The sequence below is a fragment of the Vicugna pacos genome, chromosome 14, assembly GCF_048564905.1.
Source record: "Vicugna pacos chromosome 14, VicPac4, whole genome shotgun sequence".
Classification (NCBI taxonomy): Eukaryota; Metazoa; Chordata; class Mammalia; order Artiodactyla; family Camelidae; genus Vicugna; species Vicugna pacos.
Window position 1 is genome coordinate 61312886 of NC_133000.1, and position 24122 is coordinate 61337007.

Sequence of the window (24122 nt, forward strand, 5' to 3'; positions counted from 1 at the left end):
TCCTAAGTGTGTATGGATCTAACTACAGAGCTTCAACATATATAGGACAAAAAAAGACAGAACTATGGAGAAAAATCAGAAAACCCCTCAATCATAACAGGAGATTTCAACATCCTTCTTCTCAGTAATTATTACAAGTAGACCAAAAGTAAATCAATAAGGATACAGAAGATTTAGATAGTAAGTAACCACTTTAATCTAACTGACAGTGATGGACCACCACATACAATTGTAGGACAATTTTTTCAAGTACACATTGTAAGTTCACCAACATAGACCATACGCTGGGGCCATAAAATAAATCTCAGTAAGTTTCTAAATGTAAAAATGTTACACAGAACGTTCTCTGTTGACAAAAGAATTAAATTAGAAATCAGTAAGATATCTCTTAAAAGCCAACTATTTGGAAATTAACCATACATTTCTAAATAACTACGGGCCACAAAAAAATATCACAAGGGAAATAAGAAATATGAGTAATCAATTACATCTCTGTTGCCCTCAGGAGCTATCAGCTAGCTGAGTGCACAGAACTGTTGCATTCATTCATGTCATCATGATCATAAAATTAGCTACCATTTAGTGAGCAGATACTGCATATCAGACGCTGAATAGGAAACAACCCTACAAAGTAAAAATTATTCCTATTTTGCAGATAAGAAAATAAGCTGAAACTCTTCACGCCTGACAGAGAATAGGCACTCTTTTTTTTTTAATAAAGCAAAGTTACCACTGTTCCTCATTAATGCAGAGAACTAAAATTTGCTCTAATAACATGTATGTGTTACAGTCAAAAACTATTCACATCCAGTATAGAGATAAACAACATACAAATTAATGCTAATGTTTTGGTTTTCTATTTGCTTAAGTTGACATGCTATAAAGGGATATTATTTGGTTAAATTTTCCTTGTGAAAACAAAATAGTTCCACCATTAGAACAATAAAAGGCAAACAAAACAAACTAGAAACAATATTTGCACCATATATGACAGACCCAAAATTAATCTCTTTAATAAATCAAGAGCATGTAAATACCAAAAGAATTACAAAAGCGTACTATTTTTTTTTTAAAGGGCAAAGAATATGTGCAGGAAAGCCACTTTGGAAAAACACAAACGGCTAATGAAAATCTGCAAATACTCAAATCCAAAAATCCTCAAAACATCCATGCTTGGCAAGGGTGTGGGGACATCTTGTTTTAATAGAATTTAAACAGTTAACTCTAGAAGGAAATCTGGTACACTAAAAGGCTTCAAATGTATACACCCTGAGAAATAAAGGATGTCCCCAAAGGTGCAGTTTCAATCAGGTTCATCACACTGCTGTTTGTTAATATATACAAACCAGAAAACAATCTAAATATCAACTTACTAAAAATTATAAAACAAAATAAATATCTAATTACTGATTACAATAGAATCCACATGGCCATTAAGAACAGTATTAATGAATTATGGAATGCAAATTCCATTTAAGTAGGGATCCACTTATGGTTGGTTCCTACTCTGGGAAAGGGGGGCTGGGTGCTGAAAATACACACGGGGTTATAAGGGAACTCTACAGCCTAGGCCAAAACCTTAATTTGTTCAATTTTTTAAAAACAATAAATGCAAGAGATATTTGTCCACACACCAGAAACTGACACAACATTGTAAAATGACTATACTTCAATTTTAAAAAGGTTTTTAAAAAAAGAATATTTGTCATTCACTTGAAGAACAAACTGTTTCTCGTTTCTCATTTATTTTAAATCAGCAGACATGAAACACCAAACCTTAGTGTGCACACGTAAATACCAAAATACCACTATGAAAGGAACAGAGAGAAAGAACGTTCTTTCCACAGAATTGAGTTTTCAGGACTGGTGAGAAGTACTATCGCTTTAAGACTCTAATCTCCATTTGAGTGGAAACTCCCCAAACCCTTTTTCAGCAGCCCTGTAACACAGAGGGTGCAAGCTGTAGTGCACCATCCTCAGGGTGCAGATTTTCTCATCACCGACGTGATTCTCAGCCAATGTCAGTGCCCCTCAGTGTATGTGGAGGCTCCTCTCCAGCACAGAGCGCCCCAGCGGCCATGCTTTTGGGGTTTTCCGTATGTTATAATTCTATCCTGCCCCTTGCCATCAGGCCATCCCTTCAATAGACTATCTCACCATTGCATACTGCTGTTTCTACACTAAGATACAGCTTCATGCTATTTTGAGCCCAAGTAAGCAGGCTCTAAAAGGCCTTCAGAACAGAAGACAAGCACGTGTCACTTGTTTTGCGTTTCTGACTTACTTCCTGGTCTGTGGCCCTTCCCCCAGAGTTGAGCCTGTGGGATGATGCAGTTTCTAGGTACACTGGGTATGACTCCAACAGGCAACTATGGTTAGCTCACCCGAAGCAGAAAATTGCTGTATTTTTCCCATATCGTTGCCCAGAGTTGCTTAGCAATGCTGTCACACCTACTTTCATGACTGCACAATCTAAAGCGATTAATCTCCGCTTCTGAGGGGAGGACCCACAAGCTGCCTATTTATTACCTTCCGTCCCCATGAGCGTGATGGGTGACCTCTGCAAAACTAACTGGATTTCCTCTATGGTTCTGTAGGAAAAAAACAGATTCAGGGAAATGAAACACAGTGCATACAAGGTCAACAACCTGTCGTTCTCTGATCTTCTGAACTTCTTTTTTTTTAATTTTTAATTTTATTTTTGGGGGGAGGTAACTAGGTTTGTTTGTTTGTTTGTTTGTTTGTTTATTTTTAGAGGAGGTACAGGGGATTGAACCCAGGAACTAGAGCATGCCACGGCATGTGCTCTACCACTTGAGCTATATCTTCCCCCTGCCATTCTCTGATCTGACAATTCCATTGGCTTTTTTTTTTTTTTTTTTTTGGTGGGGCAGTGGAGGCATCGTGGGCCTGATTTTCCATGGCTGACACCAAACCTAGGACATCTATTCTAAAGCGCTATGCATTTATCTCCTGGAAGTACCATTAACTTTCATTTAAATTCTGATAGCCACCTTTTACCTTTACACCGCTGTTGACCCACTAGAGCCCAGAAAGCCATGCACAGAAATGACAAGGATGCCTCCGAGTGGGAGGACCCCAGGGCCACGCTGTGGACCCGAGAACCACAGTGGCTTCCTCAGGAGGAGTTTCTCCACATTCCCTGACCTGATCCCCTCTCGGCCAAGTCCCTGAGTCTGGCCTCTCTGATGCCCTAGTAACTACCCCCGCCCAGGCCCTAGCACTCCAGCAAGGTGACAAGCAGAACATGGCCAGGCCCCCATCTGACAACCGCCACACAGAATGCCCAGCTGTTTGCTGCTGGACCACACAACATGCAAAACACCACTCCTCACCATGGGGGGCAGAAAGTGCCCCAGGTCCTTGGAAACATTCCAGAAAATGTGAATCAAGGAACTAAAAATAGGTGTTTCCATGGGGCAGGGGTAGTCAACATACATTGTTCTAGGAAACTTAACTCCAGCTTAACGAAGTCCATGGTATCAATGCAAAGAACACGTAAGGAAATTTCATGGTCGGATCTTCAAAGGGAGGTCACATCCCCAGATAATGACTGCAAAACCCAACTCCTCACCCCCAGACCCTCTCACTACCAACTGCTTCGTTTGAAAGAGAAGCCCTGTCTTACTGGTTTGCTGATCAAGAGAGGGAAAGATAAATGAGCACCGGAGAATAGCTGCGGCAAAGGTGAGCGGGCGGGCAGGCAACAGGAAGAAGGAAAAGCAGGCAGGGAGTGAAAAGCCCACGGCGGGGAGAAGGCGACCCAGAACATACACAAATACAAATTTTAGAAGATAATCTTAATGAGAATACAAATGAACTTCACCCCCCCAAAGAAAGGAGGAAAAATGGCTTCTATCAACATCTTTTAAAATGTTTCATTTTTCCCAATTTCGAAAATATACATTTCTATAAATCTATCTTCTCAAAACTGACATGCTCAGTCATAAAACTTCATATAGGAGGCTGTATGTTAAGTCTTTTATAGCAACTATACTAAGAATCATTTTTGTCTGTAATGAAGTTTCCAATTATTTTTAATTTTTTTTACTGAGGTATAGTCAGTATACACAACAATGTTGTGTCAATTTCTGGTGTACAGCACAATGCTTCAGTCATACATGAATATGCATATATTCATTTTCATACTCTTTTTCACCGTGAGCTACAAGATGTTGAATATATTTCCCCGTGCGTTACAGAATAAACCTGTTCATCTATTTTATATATACCAGTCAGTGTCTGCAATCCAATTATTTTATCACGTGCCTTCTTTCAGACCAAAAGAGGACAAGAGGGAATATGCCCGCGACAAACTCCCCCAGGGTATGTAATTGTACTGAGAAGTTGTTAAAAGGAGCGTATTTTACAAGGTGTGAATTTTCCTTTTTCCTAGTGGTGTATGTTTATCAAAGTACTGAACTCGCGGAGCCTGGATAAGCCACAAACCTGAAGTAACCAACAGTGTGTACTTATGCGATATTGCAAAACTAGTCGCATTACTCCTCCCCTCAAACACCAGCTTGGATGCTTTCAGGAAATGAAGACATCTGTGTAGCAGAATGGGGAGGGAGGGGATTAAAAGACAACACTTAAAGAGGCTGCCTAAAGAATGATTTATTCACAACCTACACTTTTATAACCAAACGGATCAAGAGCAGTGAGTGATGCCTTAATTCTTCTCATTGATGCTTATGAAGGAATTAGGAGAAAAATACGAAGAACCATGAGGAAAAGCTCCTCTCTCACACTTTTTCCAAATTCCATCTTCCCAAATCCCACGTTTTCCTACATACTGGAGTAGAGCAAACCAAACAGCAGCCGGGTGCCCACAGCTGTAAAGTCCCAGAGATACTGAGCAAAGACAATGACCAGGGTAGTTCAGGTAATGAGTCCCGGAGGGAGGAGAGAGGAGGAGATGGGGACTTCAAAACAGGGCCAAGGCAGAGCCAAGGGCTCAGAGAGGCAGCCAGAGGGTGTGCCTTCCCTTCCCTCCACAGCTAAATTCATCACCAGAGCTAAGTTCATCACCACAGCTGAGGATCAGGGTGAATGGTTAATTTTTTCCAATGAACGCTGAGAATGTATGACCTCTCTCTTCTCAAAGAATTAGGTGAGCCTTGAGGACATTATGCAAACTGAAATAAGCCGGTCACCCCAGGACAGCTCCTGTAGGATCCCACAGAGAGAGAAAGTAGAATGGGAAGCCTTTTGACGGGTGCAAAATTCCAGTTTTACAAGATGGAAAGTGTTCTGGAGATGAGGGGTGATGGTTGCACAACATAAATGTACTTACAAATCACTGAATTGTACACTCAGAAATGGTAAGCATAGTCAATTCTGTGGTTTGATTACCATAGTTAGAAAAAAAACTGTTTTGGTAATTTAAAGAACAATTATGGAGGGGAAGGTATAGCTCAGTGGTGGAGCACATGCCTAGCATGCACGAGGTCCTGGGTTCAATCCTCAGTACTGCCATTAAAACAAAAAATAAATAAACTTAATTAAAAAACAATTACCTTTGAAGACCTGAAAGCGAATAACCACCAACCCAAAATTCTAAACCTAGAGAAATATTTTAAAAGGGAAAAATAAGAATATATTCAAACAAATAAGAAAACTGCTTAACTAATTCAAGGTTTTAAAAATAAATATGACTCAAGATTTTGGCACAAATCCCAGGGAAAGGAGGTGTTCACACTGCCCCTGCCCTTCCCAAGGAGGCACCGGCCTCCCCCTGCTCCAGCTCATGCTCCCTTCACCATTCGCTAGTCCAGTGTTTCCTAAGCTTTCATGATGCTAAGAATCCTTGAGGCACAGGTTAAGTGCACAGATTTTCCTTAAAAAAATCCAAGGGAGTAGGTCTGGGATTAGACTGAGGTTCTGGGTTTTACCAAGCACAAGTGACTCGTGCCAGAATTTGATGAACCGGAGCCCAGCATACACCCTCATCCTTCATCTGTTAAGCGAGATGTTTGTACTGCAGCTCAAACAACCACGCCCTGTACTGTACACAGAGCTCCCAGCTGCCAGACTCATAAATACCCAGCTATTAAAAGCAGCGACGAGACATCTGCTCTGCAAAGTGGCTGAGCAACTGACAGTGGGACAGCCCTGCCTCCAGCTCTGCCATAGGAACCACTTGACTGGACTCTGGATGGCATGCAGGGCACGGCTCATCCTCGGGAGAAGGGACACGCACAAGATGAACACCACTACTGCCCCGGCTCTTGGCTGGGGGACCAAGCCTCGGGGAAGGTCGGGGGTGCTGCTGCAAGGGCTTAGCAAATAGGAGGGTTGCAAAGGCCCAGGTCCAGGCGGCCCAGGGGTGACCAGCGAGCTGGTGCTGCAGCGTCACAAGCACAACATAGACCCCGAAGCCTGAGCACAGCAGGATCGCTGGAGTTCTTGCCCAGTGGAGGGGAGAAACCTCATTACTATATCATTAACAAGCTTGGTATACAGCAAAGTGCTGCTGGCATCTGATGGGTGGAGGAGGCTGATAAAAACCTATTCTATATATGAGTAGGGACATCTATCTACCCTGCGCACTGTAGCACAGTGAACAGCATCTGAGGCCACCTCCACCCATCAGATGCCAGTGGCACCTTACTAGTTGTAACAACCAGTAATGTCTCCAGAAGATATGAAATGTCCCTGGGGCAGTGAGAATCACGGCTCCAGAGAGTGGTCTTTAGTTGGACAGTGTGGTCTCTCTGGTGTCTCTGCTTTATATACATAGTTTGGGAATTTTTGAAAGGAAGCAAGTATTGCCAGTTTGCTTTGAAACTAGCTAGCTAGCAAACAAACACCTATTACCCCAGGTCACACACAACCCACCTCCAGGGGGCACTACTCACAATGCCACTACGAGACTGCAGAGCTCGGTGGAACAGTGCGCTGCCATACTTAGCCACCCACAGGAGATTAAACAAAACCTCCGTCTGAAGGTAACTTTGGCACATGCAGCCCAACACACGGACCAAAGAAACATTCCAAGTAAGGCCAGAGACATAGACAGCTTTTACCCTGAGACAAGCACACACAAGCAGTCTTTTAGATGGATTATCAACGCAGCCAGAGACGCGGTTAAGAGTGAAGTCAGCATGGTGATAAAGCTGGACAAAGCTCTATACATACTAAGACTGACACTGTGTGAATATGTGCGGCTAGATAAAGATTGGGAAAGAAGCTGCAAAAACGATACCACCCATTATTTGGGGTACTGCCCCCGCCCAAGTTTCTGGAGTAATAGTAAGGAAATGCAGCAATGCTTAAGAAACTGCCTGAGTTTCAAGACTGACTGGCTTTGCGGGTTCTTATTAGAACTATGATTTCCTAACCACCACTCCTCCCCTTCAACTAATCCCTCAGAGCAAACTCCTTTCTAATGTTCTCTTCCCCGTCTCTCATGAATATTACAAGGCATTAAAAGGCCTACATATCAATTCATTTTGCTATTTTATCTAACATTTATTTCTGCCCATTATTGTACCAGATCAGTTCATCAATGAGATGAAATAAGACAACTGTTACTGTCTCACAATGGCTCACAACTCTCATTTGTTGGATTATCAGCAGCAGTTCCTGAGAACTAAATGCCTCACCAAATGGGCAAATTATTAAAGACTGAATGAATGAATGAATGAGTGAATGAATGGCCTGGAAGACACTAAGCCTGCACCTCCCAGAGCTGACCTCCTTTCCACTCATTATCTCCATCTGGGCCCCAGGCCGCTTCACATGTAGCCCCACGTGGTAGGCCTCAGACACATCATCCTACATCACCGCTGTGGTCCTTTACTACCTGCCTAAACAATTTTCAGGGCTCCCTTCTGCCAAGTAAATAAATCCAAGGACCTGAACTTCTTATCTAGGTCCTCCATCCCCTAGTGCCAATATTCCCTTCTGGATTTACTCAGGACCGAGTGCTCTCCAAAATTCTTATGCCAACTGTGCTCCTACCATTTTCCACAAAAACTGTTTTAGCTTTTCCATCTCAACATTGTTCAATGCACGAATGCCCCCTGCACACCCACACACCCCTCACCAATCAGTGGGATCCGTCCCTAAACCATTAAGAACGTACACAAGTGCAGCACTTAGCACCCAAGCTGCTATTTCATCTAATGACACGTACTCGAGCGTCCTGTGACTGAGTGCCAATAATGAACTTGGCGGGAGAGTCTGAACACTAAGTGCCAGGCACTGTGTTAAATGCTTTGCACAGATTGACTCATTTAATCCTCACCACAACCAGAAGAATTGGGTAAAATTGCAAATGAGGAAATTTAAGCTCAGAGCAGTTTGCCTAAGGCAAATATCTACAAAGATGGAAAAACCTAGGATTCATACAAAAGCAGTCACAGTAGAGTCTTGCTATGTCTCTACTCTCCTAAATTTAATGTCTCTGTCCCAGGTGCTCGGCAGAGTCCATGCTCACAGTCTCTACCCTAACCGACCTGCCACGGGGTCCTCTACAATGTAACTGTGCACCTGACTCAAAACCTGAGCATTCGGTGCACACCAGATTTCCAGCCCAGAATCTGAGACAGAAGCATTGATGAAGGGCAACCATCCCTGAGGTTTTACAACTACCATTTCAAAGGGTATTTGCCACTGAGAGAGGTGAAACTTGCAACCTTCATGCTACCCCTATGTACTGAAAGATCTTGGTTATAAGGCATAAAAAAAATCGTTAACTCCCCCTATACCAATTAAAATGGGATGTCTGGGGAATGGGCCCAGGGAATCAGTGTTATTTTAAAATTTTCTCCACATGAACCCAACTTACAGCAGTTTGGGAACCACTGAGCTAAGCGTACCCTTCTAGTTTGCACTGCAGCCCCACAGAGCAGACCGTTATCAGCTGGTAGCATGACACTGACACATGTAACTCCAGCAGCAGGAATGCCCCCTTTGAAGAAATCTAAACCACAACAGCGCGCCTTCCTTAACCTGCTTTGTTAGCTCAAACTCCTACCCACAGAAAATTAAACCTGTACCTACCAGCTCCTCTTAACTCTTCCCCAGAAAACTAGAATGTTGACCAATTATCCCTTAATGGGATTAACTTCTTATAAAATGCACAGGTCCAACTCAAGTTTATATCAGAAATAAAAGAGAAATGGAGGAAAAAAGTGTGTTTAACAGTGTTAAACAGTGTGAGAAGCATTACTAGTTTCATTCGGATTTTATCAGAGAGTTAGAATATATCAGAACAGTCCAACAAAGTATCATATGCTTCTAGGGAGTCACTGTTTCTATAAATACCATAGTGCTACTTTCACTTTACCAGTACCCTCAAGACACTAGTCCCTTGATACTTTCAGAAGGGAAGTATAACCAGAGACTAGCATGATGTTAGATTGAATCATATGAACTTGCCGGTTCTGTAAGCCCACATCAACTGAACAGCTGCCAATTCATATTGTCCAGTGTAAACATAAAGCAATATTGCATCTAGACCAAAACAGAATTAGCTTTAAATAAAAACAGAAGTTCTGAGAACTATGAACATGACATCCACTGGCTGAAACACCAACAAAGTTTTCCATCAACTGCCTTTGCACGATCCAAGGAGTAAATTCAGAGGGATGGGATGGGGGGCTTGGGGAAGACAGGCCCCCATAGTGGGGAGGGGGGTGTGCTGCAGGGGGCAACCCCTTCCTTTCTCACCCTGGGCACATGGCATGCCCACTGCATAGATTTTTGTTTAACATCAGGCTCCGTTTCCTGCAGAGGACTGCAGACATAGATCTGGAGAACTCAGTAAGCTTGGCCCCTCCCTGCACCCTGGAAGGGCTACCCCTATGTCCTGCTGAGACTCTGGGAGAAAGCATGTCTGCTGCCCTGACCCCAGGACACTCACAATTAACGTATTCTCTAGAAAGGAGAAGTAAAATGGTTGCAAGGAGAGGGGAGGGTATGACATAAGTGGTAGAGCACATGCTTAGCATGTACAAGGTCCTGGGTTCAATTCCTACTACCTCCATCAAAAAACATAAGTAAACCTAATTACCACCACCACCACCCCTCCAAAAAAAATAAACAAAATGGTTACGAGAGGATGTCGGAGGGTCAGGGTGTTAAGAGAAAGGATTAAAGGAAAGAGGAAGAGTCCACGATTCATAAAGATGAAGATTATTACCTACAACCATATAATCTAAATGGTGTGGATACAAGGAACATGCATTACCCCTAAATTACAGAATTCTACAAATACACCTGCATCACATAGATGATTAAAAATAGATGTAAGGTACACAAAAATATTTCTCTAAACAGAATACTGATCTATAGAAGCCACCACCTTAAGATGTACTGTATGAGCATCAGCAGCCGATCCTCATTACCAGCAGCGGGTGTGTGGATTCTAACTGCTCCTCAGGCAAATATAGGGTTAGGGTTCCGCCACTCTTTGGTAACAACAGCTTCATCAACTGATCAATACTTACATAACCTTGTTTTCTGTATGTCTCTGTTTAACGACACTTTATTTAGTATCTATTGTTGATTCATTAACACTGGATTCCTGAACAACGACACTGTAGCTCATACCTGAACGAAGCTTACCACCACGTGTTTTCTCCACCAGGCACAGCACAGTCTTCTGTTTACGAGCACGACAGAACTTTAGCCCTTTGTTCAAGGGGCCATTTTAAACAACAAAATCACCCAAAATAGCACACAAGTGCAGAAAGCATGGGCACTAAGTAGACCAGAAAAGGGACATTTGTTCCACAATTCAAGAGCTGAAATATCTTGTTTAGCCCCAGTGAATGTATGTCTTAGGTGATACAAACCTTGACAGACCATGTACACACCAACGAAAGACCATGAAAGAGCCTCAAATATTGATTTTTGGAATTACGAATAAATTTTAGCAAGTAGGCAAATACACAAATATACAACCAGCGAGTAAGGAGGACTGACTGTACATAAATACTTGTAAGACAGCTCTACAATAAGAGATAAAGGAAAACTAGGATGTTTATTTCAAAGATGAGTGGACTCCCTGCAAAGAACAAATATCTTCCTGCAAACTATCCTCTGGGTATAAAGAGAGTAAAGACGAGACTCTTAAGTAGAGTAAGAAATCAGGCCAAACTGATCTGATTCGTAGGAAAGCCTGCACCAGGTAACAAGGAAGCACCAGAGAACAACCAGGGATCTCAAGGACTATCTGGTCCCACTGTAGGCATTCAGAGCAAACCCATCGATCCTCAGAATCCAGTAGGGGAACCACCACAATTCTACGAGCTGGACACAAAGTCAGGAAACCGAGAGCCCATTAGGATAAAGATCTTAAGGAAAAGTCTCCCTGCATTATGTATTTTGTAATCCATAAAATCAAATGTGACAAGACCGTCCTGATTAGTAAGCCTGTCATCCTGCCTGACCCAGGTCTGGACCTGTAACATTCAGCCCCAAAGACAAGGTGCAGACTGGCAAATGGCAGGTGCATGCCCACTAGTGACTGTGGCTGGAAATCATTAGCCATCCTCCACCAGGGTCACCTAGCCCGAGGTCACCATCTAACCCCACACTGGGCCACCTCCCCTGCTCTAACCTGGGGGTGTTACCCTTTGAGGTCTGAACCAGTCCTCCTTCTGTGTCTCAACCAAGAAGAAACTAGGAAGTAAGACACCGCTCCCACTGCAGATAGGAAAGCAGCGCATGCTGGAAATCTCAGTAGGGACTGGAGGAGACTTTCTAAAATGAGAGAATACAAGGCTCAAGACACTATCCTTTTGAGAAACCTGTGTTCTTAACGAAAACCTGCTGACGTAACAAAAACAAAAAACAAAAAACAAAAACCCACAGCCTATATTGTGCAGTCCCTTTATTTGGTAAAACGTTCTGGAAAATGCCCCAGAGATTTGAAGAATGTGAAAAGACCACCATGAGCTGTTTCAAGAGACCGTCAACTGGAGCCACTGATCCAAACAAAAATATCATGGTTCACAGTAACTTTTAATTTAGGTCTCAAGTTAAACATAAAATTTAACGATCAAGTGGGAATGTAACTGATGTAGCCACGAAGGAAGAGAGTACACCAGTTCTTCAAAAAAAATTAGCATATAGTTACAGCAACTCCACTTCTGGGGATGCACTAAAAAGAACTGAAACCATGGACTTGAACAGCTATTTGTAAAACTTAGTTCACAGCAGCATTATTCACAATAGCCAAAAGGTGGAGACAACGCAAATGTCCACTGACAGATGAATGGATGGATACACAGAATGCTGAATGCACCTGTACTGGAGTATTATTCAGCCTTAAAAAGGAATTAAATTCTGACGCCTGCTACAACATGGATGGACCTTGAAGACATTGTGCTAATGACATAAGCCAAACACACAAAAATGACAAACACTGTATGATTCCAATTATATGAGTTGCCTAGAGTAGTCAAATTCATAGAGAAGAAGCAGAAGGGTGATGGCTGTGGGGGTGAGGGGGCTGGAGGGTTAGTGTTTAATGGGATGTTCAGACTGGTTAAGACAAAAAGTTCTGGAGACAAATAGTGGTGATGGCCGTACATCAATATGGATGTACTTAATGTCACTAAATGATATATTGGAAAAGAGTTAAATGGTAAATTTTATGTTGTGTATAATTTATCACAGTGTTTTAAAAAGGTAAATAAATAACAGGTGATTTTTACATATGACACATCCCACAAGATCATTCAAAATTGCACACTACTGACTATGAGCTTAGCAGCCATTCCATTTACAACACTCAACCTGATTTTTTCCCAGGACCAGAGATTAGGAGGTGGGGCCTGAACATAAAACCACCAATGTTTGGAAGGGCCTTTCACAGCCAGTCTCTTGCCAGCTTTTGCCCTAAGGAAACACCGCACCTGAAACCTTCAAAGAAGTGTCTTGTTTCTGCACCTCAGCAGGATTCTAGATGCAAGGCTGTGCAGGAGGAAATTTTCATTCCCAGGTTTCTGGAATTTCAGATAACGTTTACGGTTTAACCCCAACAATTCTTGACTTCATAAAGGGACTATTCTCTCAGGTTAATCACGATGGCAAGTTAGTACCTTTGGGAGATGTTTACATTCACATAAGCAAACATGCCAGGTCAGATCAGATTTCCCAAAGGCACCGTTACAGAATGTTAGCAGGAAGACAAAGAAAAACAGGTGGACAATGGCTCACCTGTGCAGCAAAGAGCAAGCTTTGTTTGACTGAACCATCACCTCAAACCTAACTTAAGGTTTTTGGTGGAATTCTAGTGAAATTTCCTATTTATTTACTGGAGCTAAGCATGATCTGCCAAGACAAACATCTGGCTAATTTGTGGGGAAATCTGAGTATCTATCTCCTAAATGGTAGAAGGTGCAACAAAATAACAAAGAGGATGATGAAGGACAATGAAGACCCCTGGATGGGCCCTGTAGTCATGTCCACGTCACCCAAGAGGAAAACTGCTCACGTGCTGTCACCAGTCACGACAGTGAGATGCCAGGGTCCAGGTTCACACAGCCTAGAGATTAACAAGACTCTGCTCAAGGAAAGATGAGGAGGTAACATCTTGCATTTGGCAGAGAAAAGGACTCCCAAGAGACAGAAGTCCTAGAGAAGCAGCAACTAGGTACAGAAGCAGTACTTTTAATTTACATTGTTTGGTTTTAGCCTTCAATTAGGATTTTATTTTTTTTAATGAAAATTGTGTATATATATTAAGATGTATAACATGATGTTTTCATACAAATACACACTGGGTAACGATTACTGTAGTTAAACCAGTTAACCATCTCCATCACCTCATGTAGCTAGCCTTTTCTGTGTCTTCTACTGCAGGCAAATTTCAAGTATACAACACAGCTAAATGAGAATTACAAAAAAAAGAAGCCCTTAAGATCTTGACACTGGTGTATCTGTGGCAACTCCTTTGTAAAGACACCTGAAATCCTTCCTTGTCTTACCGCTAAGACCGGAGTAAACTATGGAATGATTTCATGGTATTTTCTCAATACAAAAACACAAACACATCAAATCAGATCTTATTAAAACTGCTATCATGTATACTAAAGAAAAAAAATTATACTAGAAAAATAACTTGAATAAAGAGCAACCAAAATTCTCTCCAAAATCAATTAAATCAATGTAAAATTTCAAGTTTAACCCCAAATACCCAACTATTTTCTCTAATACTCTAAGACTAATCACAACTATAGAATATAGTGAATGAGTCTGTATGTGGGGTGGATTCCATCTATATTTTTTCTTTCTTTAAATTTTTATTTTTACTTAAGTATAGTCAGCTTACAATGCTGTGTCAGTTTCTGGTGCACAGCACAATGCATCAGTCATATAGGAACATACATATATTCGTTTCCATATTCTTTTTCACCAATAAGTTACTAAAGATAAAGAATATAGTTCCCGGCACTTACACAGTATGAATCTGTTATCTGTTTTATATATATTAGTTATTATCTGCATATATTTTTCTTTCATTAACACAATTACATCGAATGATTAAATTGGTCATTTCAAAATATAATCATTCCCTTTCTCAAATACAGTCTCCTCACAGATACAAAATTCAATCCATGAAATCTTTTCTAGATCTACTTTGTATTTATAAATTTTATAGATCTTTTCTCATAGATTAACTGTATTGAAGTACAATTGATATTATATAACCTTCGGGTGTAGAATATAGTGATTCACAATTTTTACTAGTTAACGAAATTTTTAATTTACTGAAATCTTTACCGACATGCTTCCAGTGCTTCATGTACACACTTTGGTCCAGAATGACACTTACCTTGCGGTAAATCATATGGCACATGGCTACTCGTAACCGCATCCCCGCACACTGAACGTGGTAGAAGTATAAATGGTGCAGGATGGCCAAGATGAGCACGCAGGTACTCAGCACTGCGGCGTGGCCATAGGCTTCATGCAAAGCCACAGTATCGCTGGGATCATAGTTTTCAAAATAATTAATGATTTTCCCCAAAAATAAGGGCTGAACTACTTTGGTGCCTTCCTAAAAGTAAAGAAAAAAAATCCCTAATTAGAAATATAAGCCATACCAGTTTTTGATTAACACAACTTTTACATTTATTATTTGCAAATTAAAAATGTATTTTGACAAAATGCTACTTTCATAGCTAATCTAAAAGAAAACTAGGTAGATCCACTCTCTTCTCTAAGACAAGCAGGCAACAGTTTTCACCTTAAGCCAAAATTTTACAGAGACAATCAAGCTTTAGTACAGCACACTTGGTACACTGTGGATCTTCAATAAATATTAAAACCAGTGCTTCAGAACGCATCTGGCAAAATTCTGAGTCTTGGCCTAAGACAAATAAGGGAAAAGGTGGCAGCAGAAGGGTAAGGAATTGGCTTACATGTGAACAAGCCCCCTGTTCTCTCAACATCCCAGCCCAACAAAAAGTCAAGATGGCTCATGTATGGAAGGCATGATCTTAACCATCTCCTTCTGCTCTGAGAACCTTTATGCATTGAGACATTGGCACCAACACAGGTCCCATCTTTCCCAGCCCAAACTCAGTGGGTCTGTAGATCAAGAGAATAGAGCGCAGCTTCTGTTGGAATATGTGTCACAAAGAAACCGGACTTGGGGGGTCTCCAGGCTCTCAGCCCCAGGAGGCACTGTGTCAGTATGGCTCCACCTTCCTAGAAGCTGGGATGTTTCTTGGAGTTAAATACTAAACACAGCAGAAGCCAAACCAAAAAAATGATCTTATCTGTGGTTCTCTATCTGACATACACCGCAGGCACTGGTGTGGAAGAAAAATTACCAATCATCTATTCCCTAAGGCAAAAAATTAAAACACTAAACTCAAGAGCTAGGGGACATAGGGGCTTATCTCCTGAGAAAGAGTTAGGGAAAGCAATTTTCTTTCCCAAAACTAAAGGTAAAGAAACAGCAACACTTGCCCATCCAGCCAAACGGCCACTGCACCCCACGACCTAGTTTCTCCCCCTAGTCACCCCTTATGAGGTGCCTTTCTGCCTCATCAAGGAACATCAAACACTCAACACAAATCCAAGTCACCAACAGTAAACACCTAGGCCCTCAGCATCACTTCCTCCTCGGACTTCTCAAAACACAAATGCCACAAGTTCAGAAATCTTTCGGGAACTTGACTTTGGAAAGGAAGGGAAGGAAAATCCAAAACGTCAAACATGAAACAAACTAGCATGTCTTTTCTGCTCAACTAACTAGAGTCCGGATCAGCATATTTACATAAAGCTGTCCTCACCCCTCAAACAGGAGTGACGTGAAACCTCAACATTCCTGTCTTGCTCCACACACATGAACACACACGTTCACAGCCTGAGCCAACTGCCTCGCCTTTCCTGAGGTCACAGAAGTTTTCCCCTACTGTAGAGAAGGGGGTACGGTTTAGTTGAAGAATTGTAAGTAAGATAATCGGCTCTCAAGAACACAAAAGCTCACTGTGGCAGCTCTAGCATGTCCAATCACTCATCCCAGGAAACACTAAGAGCTCATGGAGGAGCCCCTCCTACAGTAGATTGTAAAGCCCACTGTTTATAGAAACTGAGATGGAAAGCTGGAGGCTTACACATAGAAGAATGTCAAACTGTATACATGGGCATCACAGCTCAGGTATAGCCAAGGGCAGCCCAGTCTGCAAACCTGGGGCTCTCCAGAAGCCCAGCGGTAACACCTGCCATCCCACTCTCCTAAAATCTGTCATTGTCTTTGGGAATCTGTTGCCTGTTACTCAGCTACTCTCCATTTCAGCCTATCATCAGTGTAATTATAAGAGAAAGTAAGATTAATACCATCCACCAAGGGAAAAAAAAAAATACCACCCACCCAGGGCAATGCTGAAAGATGCAATAAATGCAGCAAAAAGTACAAAATGAAGGCAGGTCACTACTGCCTAAGCATCTGGATTTTTCCATTGAGAGACTTGTACTTAATAACCCAGTTGAGTAAACAGCCTCATTAAGGAGTAAAGCCAGTTCATGGCCCATAGCTTCCACTCCTCTGTCCGGTCATGATCCTAACCCTCAACTAGTAAGAAATAAAACAAGTAAGAAAATACTTATCAAACTTGAAATCAAATTAACCAAGTTAAAACTTTCTAGGGGACAAGGTATAGCTAAAATGGTGGAGCACATGCCTAGCATGCATGGGGCCCTGGGTTCAATCCCCAGTACCTCCATTTTAAAAAACTAATCAAAAAACAAATGACTTCCTCACAACAAAAAAATAAAAGTTAAAAAAAGAAAAAAACACTTTCTGGACAAGCAGGAACAAGGTCAGAAATGGTTCTCATGAACCCTTCATCACTGACACCACCCAGTAAGACTCTTGCCACAAACCGACTGAGAATATAGTTCTTATTTCTTCACAAGAAGTCTTCACAATTGTGAAATCACAGGGGACTTTTAAAACAGCCCAATATAATACCACAATGCCCCAACATTGAAGGTTCTAGGAGAGTCTGAGTCTCTGAAGCAGACATTTCTTGGTGGAGTCCTGGGTATTCAGCCTTCTGAAAGCACCAGACATTTGGGCTCCACTTCTTGCTTCTTAGGTTAACTTCTTATGCAGTTCTGTGCTTGAACTTCCCCAGTGAGTACAGCTCCTCCTTTTTCCCTATATACTTGAAACACTCCTTGCCCAATTCTACCTTCTCTGATTTATGAGGGGGGAAAAAAAAAGGAAATAGAAACCACCTACCAGACACCGAAAAAATGTTTGAGTAAAACATATAAATAGAAAAGAATGAGACTATGGGAAAAATGAAAAGGCAGTTAATTTTCAAAAACAAAGGAAAAGTGACAAAGGTAAAGCTGAGAAAGATCCAGAGATAAGAAGGAAGAGCAGTGAACACGGGGAAACAGTAACCATCAGGACTCCAGACAGGAGCACATCCCATCACTCATAAAACCAAACCAAATTAACAACAAAAACAAACAAACAAAACTCACTGGACCCAAGAGAACTGAATCACTTTGGAAATTAGTTTTTAAAAGTTGAAAATGAAGAAATTCCCCTGCCCTTCCTGTAAACACCATAGCTCAGGGTGACCAAGAGTTGAAAATGACAAAGCTTCCCTTTATGAAAATAATTCCACCAATAAATAAAAGAATTAGAATTAAAACATCAACATTTTGCAATCCCTAACGAATTAATGGACCTTGAGCAATGATCGTGAATAGCTCCTAACATCACACACACACAAAAAGACAAGACATGTAACTCATAAGGCAGATACACAAGCCTACAACCCTACAAAGTGGGGGAGAGGAGGTGCTGAGGTGTGTATGCGATCTGAGAGTCAGACCTACCTTCTAGATCTAACCACCAATCCACGGTGCCAGGAGAACATGTTAAATGACTCACGGGGAGAAGCCATCAGCCAAATCGAGACTATTTGAATCTCTACAGGGCAAACAACTTGGTTTCCCACATTTAAAAAAAATAATAAAACAAATAGCTGAGAGGGAAAGAAAACAAGAGGGGGAGGCAGAAAAGGAGCCCATACAAGTTGTATCAACCAAATGTACCTTATTCGATATAAAGGGGAAGAAAAGACAACTGTGAGCACTTGCTGGATATCATCAATATCATTAATATCAAAGTTAATGTTTATGAACAATAATGGGTTTAGGATTATGCGTGAGGAAGATTCCACATTCTGTAAAGACACATAGTAAAATAGTTACAGATAAAAATGATTTGATATCTAAGAACCACTTCAAAATAATCTTTGAATAAAGGGGGTGGGAAGAGATAAATTGGGACTTCCAAATTTGCACCTTTTGGGGAGTGATGGAAATGTTAGCTATTTCGATTGTGATGGTGGTTTCACAGGTGTATATGTCTATCAAAATTCATCAAATTGTATATCTGAAATATGTGTACAGGAATTATACCACAATAAAGGTGTTTCAAAAATAATAATCTTGAGAGGTAAGAGTAGGGGGTTCAGATAAGTCAAGACTGCTCATGAGTTGGTAATTATTGAAGCTGGCTTAGTGTTAACACAGGGTCTGTTTTCCCTCTACACTTCTAAGCTCTTGATTGAGATGCCTCATAATAAAAGACAGACTAACAAGAGAAAAAATAAGTTTATTAAAATGTATACCTCCTGTATAGATTGAAGACACACAGAAGAAGTGAGTAACAACCTGAGATTACCCAAGCCATCACCTTAAATACCATCTCCAGCTAAAGACAAAATATGGGAGAAAGGGGAGGCTTAGGAGAATTTCAAACAAAAAGCAGAGTAAGCAAGGGAACAATGGTAGGGTTGGGTTTATTCTGCAAACTTAAGTCTTCTGAAGAACTTCTCCATGGACAGGATTCTTTTGTTATTTACAGCCATCCTTCTCTTCCCAGTACAGAAAGGGAGACACCCTTACAAATGGAGATTTCCTTTATCAATGTAAATGTCTTTGTGTCTATTTCTCAAAAAATATTCAGCTCAAAATAATCTTTATGCCAAAGAAGTATATTCTAGGGTGTTGCATTCTCTACCTACCATGCCTATTCTATTTTTACATTTTTGAAATGTTCTCTAAAACCTACAAGAAAAAAAAATAATAATGCAGGAAGCAGTTGACAGAGAATAGAGCTGTTGCCAGAAAAAAAATACCTTCTCTTGGCTCTGACCCATCAGCGGGGGCTGTGCCAGGAGAGGAACATCAGGACAGAACGCAAACAGCACTGGCCTAGGAATCAGAATCTTTTGCTTCGGAAACCAGGTCAGCCACCAGCAAGCCACATGACCCTAAGTAAGTCCATCATGCACCCTCCTACACCTCCAAGTCCTTATCTGCAGAAACACTTGCCTTGTCTATCCTGGGACAGCTAAATGAGACACCACAGCTCAAAGTGCTCTGAAACCAACATAAACATAAGCGTAAGCTGCGATCAATTTTATTAAACACAAGTTGTGGGAAGAGACCTATTCTTAATAGCAGAGGCAGGGTTCACAAAGGACTTGGAAAACTCATTACTGCTTTCAGGTGATCATGGTACAAAAAGAAATTGAGAGAAGTCATTCATAAAAGCCTGTTTTCCTAGACAGTAATTAACAGTTTCACTTGTAAGCAGGCCTTAAAAATTTAACCATTTTGAATGCAAACTTTAAAAAATTATCACCTACTTCCCTAACTTCAAGACAATGGACTGAGGTGGGTGGGAGGACCAGTGAAATAGGTGAGGGAAATTAAGAAGTACAAACTTCCAGTTATAAAATAAGTCATGGGGATGCAATGTACATACAGCATAGGGAATATAGTCAATGATGCCGGGGTAACTCTGTATGGTGACAGAGGATAACTAGACTTATGATGGTCATCATTTTACAATGTATAAAAATATTGAATCACTATTTTGTACACCTGAAATTAATAAGTCAATTATATTTCAATTAAAAATTTTAATACAACAATTAAAACTTTGGGGAAAAAACCAAAATGGATTCAAAAGCACAACCCTCATTTACGACTCAGGTCATCACTGTAGATATTTGAATATCTAATGGCTAACGCTATGCACTCAAGACCCATCAGGGTGTACACAGCAGGTCTGCTCTGCCTGGCCCCTGTCCACTTCTCTCAATGCCCCCTCTACCTCTTCTTTGCAGTGTGGTACTCAGTGTTTGCTCTCTGTCCACAGTATCTTTGCCACCAGTGGCCATGTCTCAGCCTCCTGAGCTGAATGGAGGTGAGGAACACTTGGAAGAAAAGGGGTGGGAAATAATTGCAAAGGCCCAGAACAGCTCTTGGGACCAGCCCTGAGTCGAGGCATCAATCCCACTGTGGAACTCAGAGGATTCTGTTTACTTCCAGCCCATCAGCTGAGTTCCAAAGTGAAGATTTACATGAGTGTGTGCCTTCCTACAGGCTCCACTTGGACCAGAGACGATCAGCAGAGTGGCCTTGGACAAAGGCTAAGTGACCAGACAAGGCCGAGCCATTTCTAAGGGTCCCAGGATGAGGACATAACCCTGGCTACTCCTCCTCTCTCAGGGGAAGGGTCTGGGTGAACCCACACTTGCTCTGAGGTCACCCCACTTACACACCAGCAGGTAGAGACCTCATCTCTCACAGAGAAGGCTTCAGATGCCATGGGGAGGTGGCCTCTGTGTGGCCCATACAGAGGCATCAGGCTCCTCCTTTCCACCCTGAGGGCCCTGGGCAGATAGAGACCTGTCCTCCCCACCCAAAGTCCCCCATGGAGGTACACACAGGGGCCAGGAGTGCTGGCAACTCACTGGCTGTTCTAATTAGCCATGGCCCACAAGAGCTCGGCGTTAAACAGCAGCCTGGTCCTTGTTTCTCTGTTACCATCATTCCTCAATTCTCATAGGACAGAGGTTTTCATACTTCAAAGTCCTAACCCCAGAAGCCTCGCCCCGCTGGTGCTGTCAGCAGTGCCGGGGGCGGCCTGGCCTGCGCTGTGGGTGGTAACAGCACGCTGTTGGAGAATCACGGGTGCTCTACGAGGCATTCTGTGCACCAAAGGAATTAAGAGGGCTGGAGGCCACACAGGACATGTGTTTACATTTTAGAGAATCCTGGCCTGAGTTTAGATCTTCTACTATCTAAAATGCAAAGACCAACAAGCAGCGTAGATAGGCTACAAGATGGAAAACTACTTCATAAAATCAATTATGTAACATTCAATCCAAGTAGCTCAGTAATTAGTTTCAATCACCAAAAACTCAAAGCGGCACCTCAAAATGATTTTTGGAATGTAACAGATCCTTACTACCTTCCTCATAAGGAATCATCTCTCTAATTTCTTCAAAGGAACAGCATGTCAACAGGAAGCCTAGGAAAAGGGGAGTATTTGTGTTGGATTTCAGGCTTCTTTGGCTGCCAGGAAAAAATTCAAGATTTACTTCTCATTCAGCTTTAATGGCCTGGAGCTCCCTGAACTTGACTGTGTTAGAAGATTTCTGCCACTTACTATTCTAACTACAGTTTTAGAAATAGATCACACGGCAGTCACCAGGCTCACCTAGGGAATCTAGGCCACTGTCCAACTTGATCCCATAAACCACCGAGACTGGCCTGAGCACAGCAATCAGCCTCCTGGGAGAAAGCCCAGCTCCACCTGACGGCTGATTTACCTGCCACCCTCCCTGGGACTGTCTGGTCCCACCCAGCTGTCATCCAGGACCTCAGCCTGCGGCACACCTGCACATGAGAAAGAGGATTCAGACAACAGAACAGGACAACTGCTCCACAGGCCAGGAACTGACTTGGGTTCTCATTCCCACCGAGCAAATGCACCCCCAGATTCACAGACACCAGCTGTCAGCAAGCAACCAGGCACTCTCACTAAGTAACAACACACGGGACTTGGCCTGTGCCCGGATCATCGCAATCAACACAGTCACCATCCAAGACCCACTACCTTCCCAGTGGTCCATCTAAAGGAGCTGATCTGGAATGGTGTCTTAAGAGTCTGGATGGATGTTTATAACTTAGCTCACCAGGGTAGGCACAACCTCATATACTCCAGGACGGTGTCCAGTGGAAGATGCCTTCCTAAAGGGCTCCTGGTGCACTGAACACAGCACGACCTGCTGCTAGTGTGAACGCCTTAGTCACTTCCAGCGCCCGGAGGAAGTGGTCACCTGGGCTCTGCCCTCACTTACGTTCCCCAATGTGACTTCCTGCTCCAGGGCCTTCTTAGCATCTTACTTACTATCCTCATGTCAAGTCCAAGTTGCATGTGTCTGAGACCCTGAAGACAAAACTCTCAAGATGAGCTTTCCTGATACTGGACAAGCTATCAGTCATTGAAATGGTCTGGATCCTAAATCAGATGGAACCTCAGCCTGTCCTTTGTGCTTTGTGTGACCACAGACACACTATGTAACTACCCGGCACTCAGTGTCCTCCTTCCTAAAACGGGGGTAATATGATATCTACGACTTCACCGAGTTGGCCCAGGGAATAAAACTGATACCACACAAGTGTTCATAGCAGCTCCCGATACACAATATTTTTTCACTACTTACTACTGTATTACTAGACTACCAACTGTACTACAGCCGCCCCCACCACCACTACTGCTGGCCCCCATACTGCCTCCAGGGCTACTGAGGACAAGCCTGCTGGTTTGTAACAAGCTCATTTGTAATATAATACCTACTTCTTCACTGAGGAATCAAAGAGATACTACAGAGTGCTCCTGGCAGTTCCCAAAACATAGTATTTTAGAAGTACTCACTTCTGTTATTGAAGGAATATAAAGCAAACTAACAAACTGACTTCCCTGATGCGAAACTGTTTGCTGACTCATTCTTTACTGAGAAGAACTTTAACCCAGAGGCTACACTCCAGGAAGGAGATAACAGGCTGATAATCTCAGAAGAATGGACAGACCCTCTGGAGTTCCTCCTGAAGATACACAGAGGTTAAGAGGAATGTAGCACCCTGTAAAACACCCTGATTGTTATCACCCTTCCTGTCCCATCCAGTTTTTCTATAAAACCTCAAGACCCCAACCCCAGGATGGGCTCACAGCCTTTAAGGCATGAGCCTGCTGTGATCCCTTTGCAGGCAAAGCAATAAAGCTGCTCTTCTCTTTGCTCCCAAAACTCTGCCTCTGAATTTGAATTCACTTTCCCGGGTGCAAAGGCTGATTTTTTCAGCAAGTGACATTATTACTACAGTAAGAGTAGTGCCACCAACACTACTACTGAGTGTGAGCCCCCCCCCTTACTGCTATGAGTACTTCTAGCACTGCTACAGGGTGAGCCCCCACGTTTGCCAGGTCCTCTACTCCCCACATTTCTGCCCTGACCACCCAATAGCCAGCCTCCTGAAAGAGAGGCCAGAGCTCTATCAGTTGCAGCCTTTAGAAAAGCATTTAGCTGATGCGACCTGCTCAGGTTAACAATTAGTTTCTGAGTACTCATAAAATGCCTCATGTTCTTCTGGGCTGGGGTCCAAATTTACTTCCAAATCACATATTCCTTGAGGACGTAGGGTCTTCTTTTGGATAAGGATAACTCTTAGCGCTTAGATCATTTAGTAGCACCAAGAACATTCTAACATGGTTTAAAATGTCTTTTCAGTGTCATCAGCCATGACAC

The 24122-nt window shown here is 42.3% G+C and overlaps 1 protein-coding gene across 1 annotated transcript in view; it reads right to left on the bottom strand.

Annotated features, from left to right (window-relative positions):
* The window catches only part of ABCC4 (ATP binding cassette subfamily C member 4 (PEL blood group)), a 189797-nt gene that overhangs the window by 126270 nt on the left and 39405 nt on the right, over positions 1-24122 (bottom strand). Inside the window, exon 4 of the mRNA XM_006211005.4 lies at positions 14816-15040. Coding sequence (XP_006211067.1) covers positions 14816-15040 — 225 coding nt within the window. The remainder of the gene's footprint in view (positions 1-14815; positions 15041-24122) is intronic.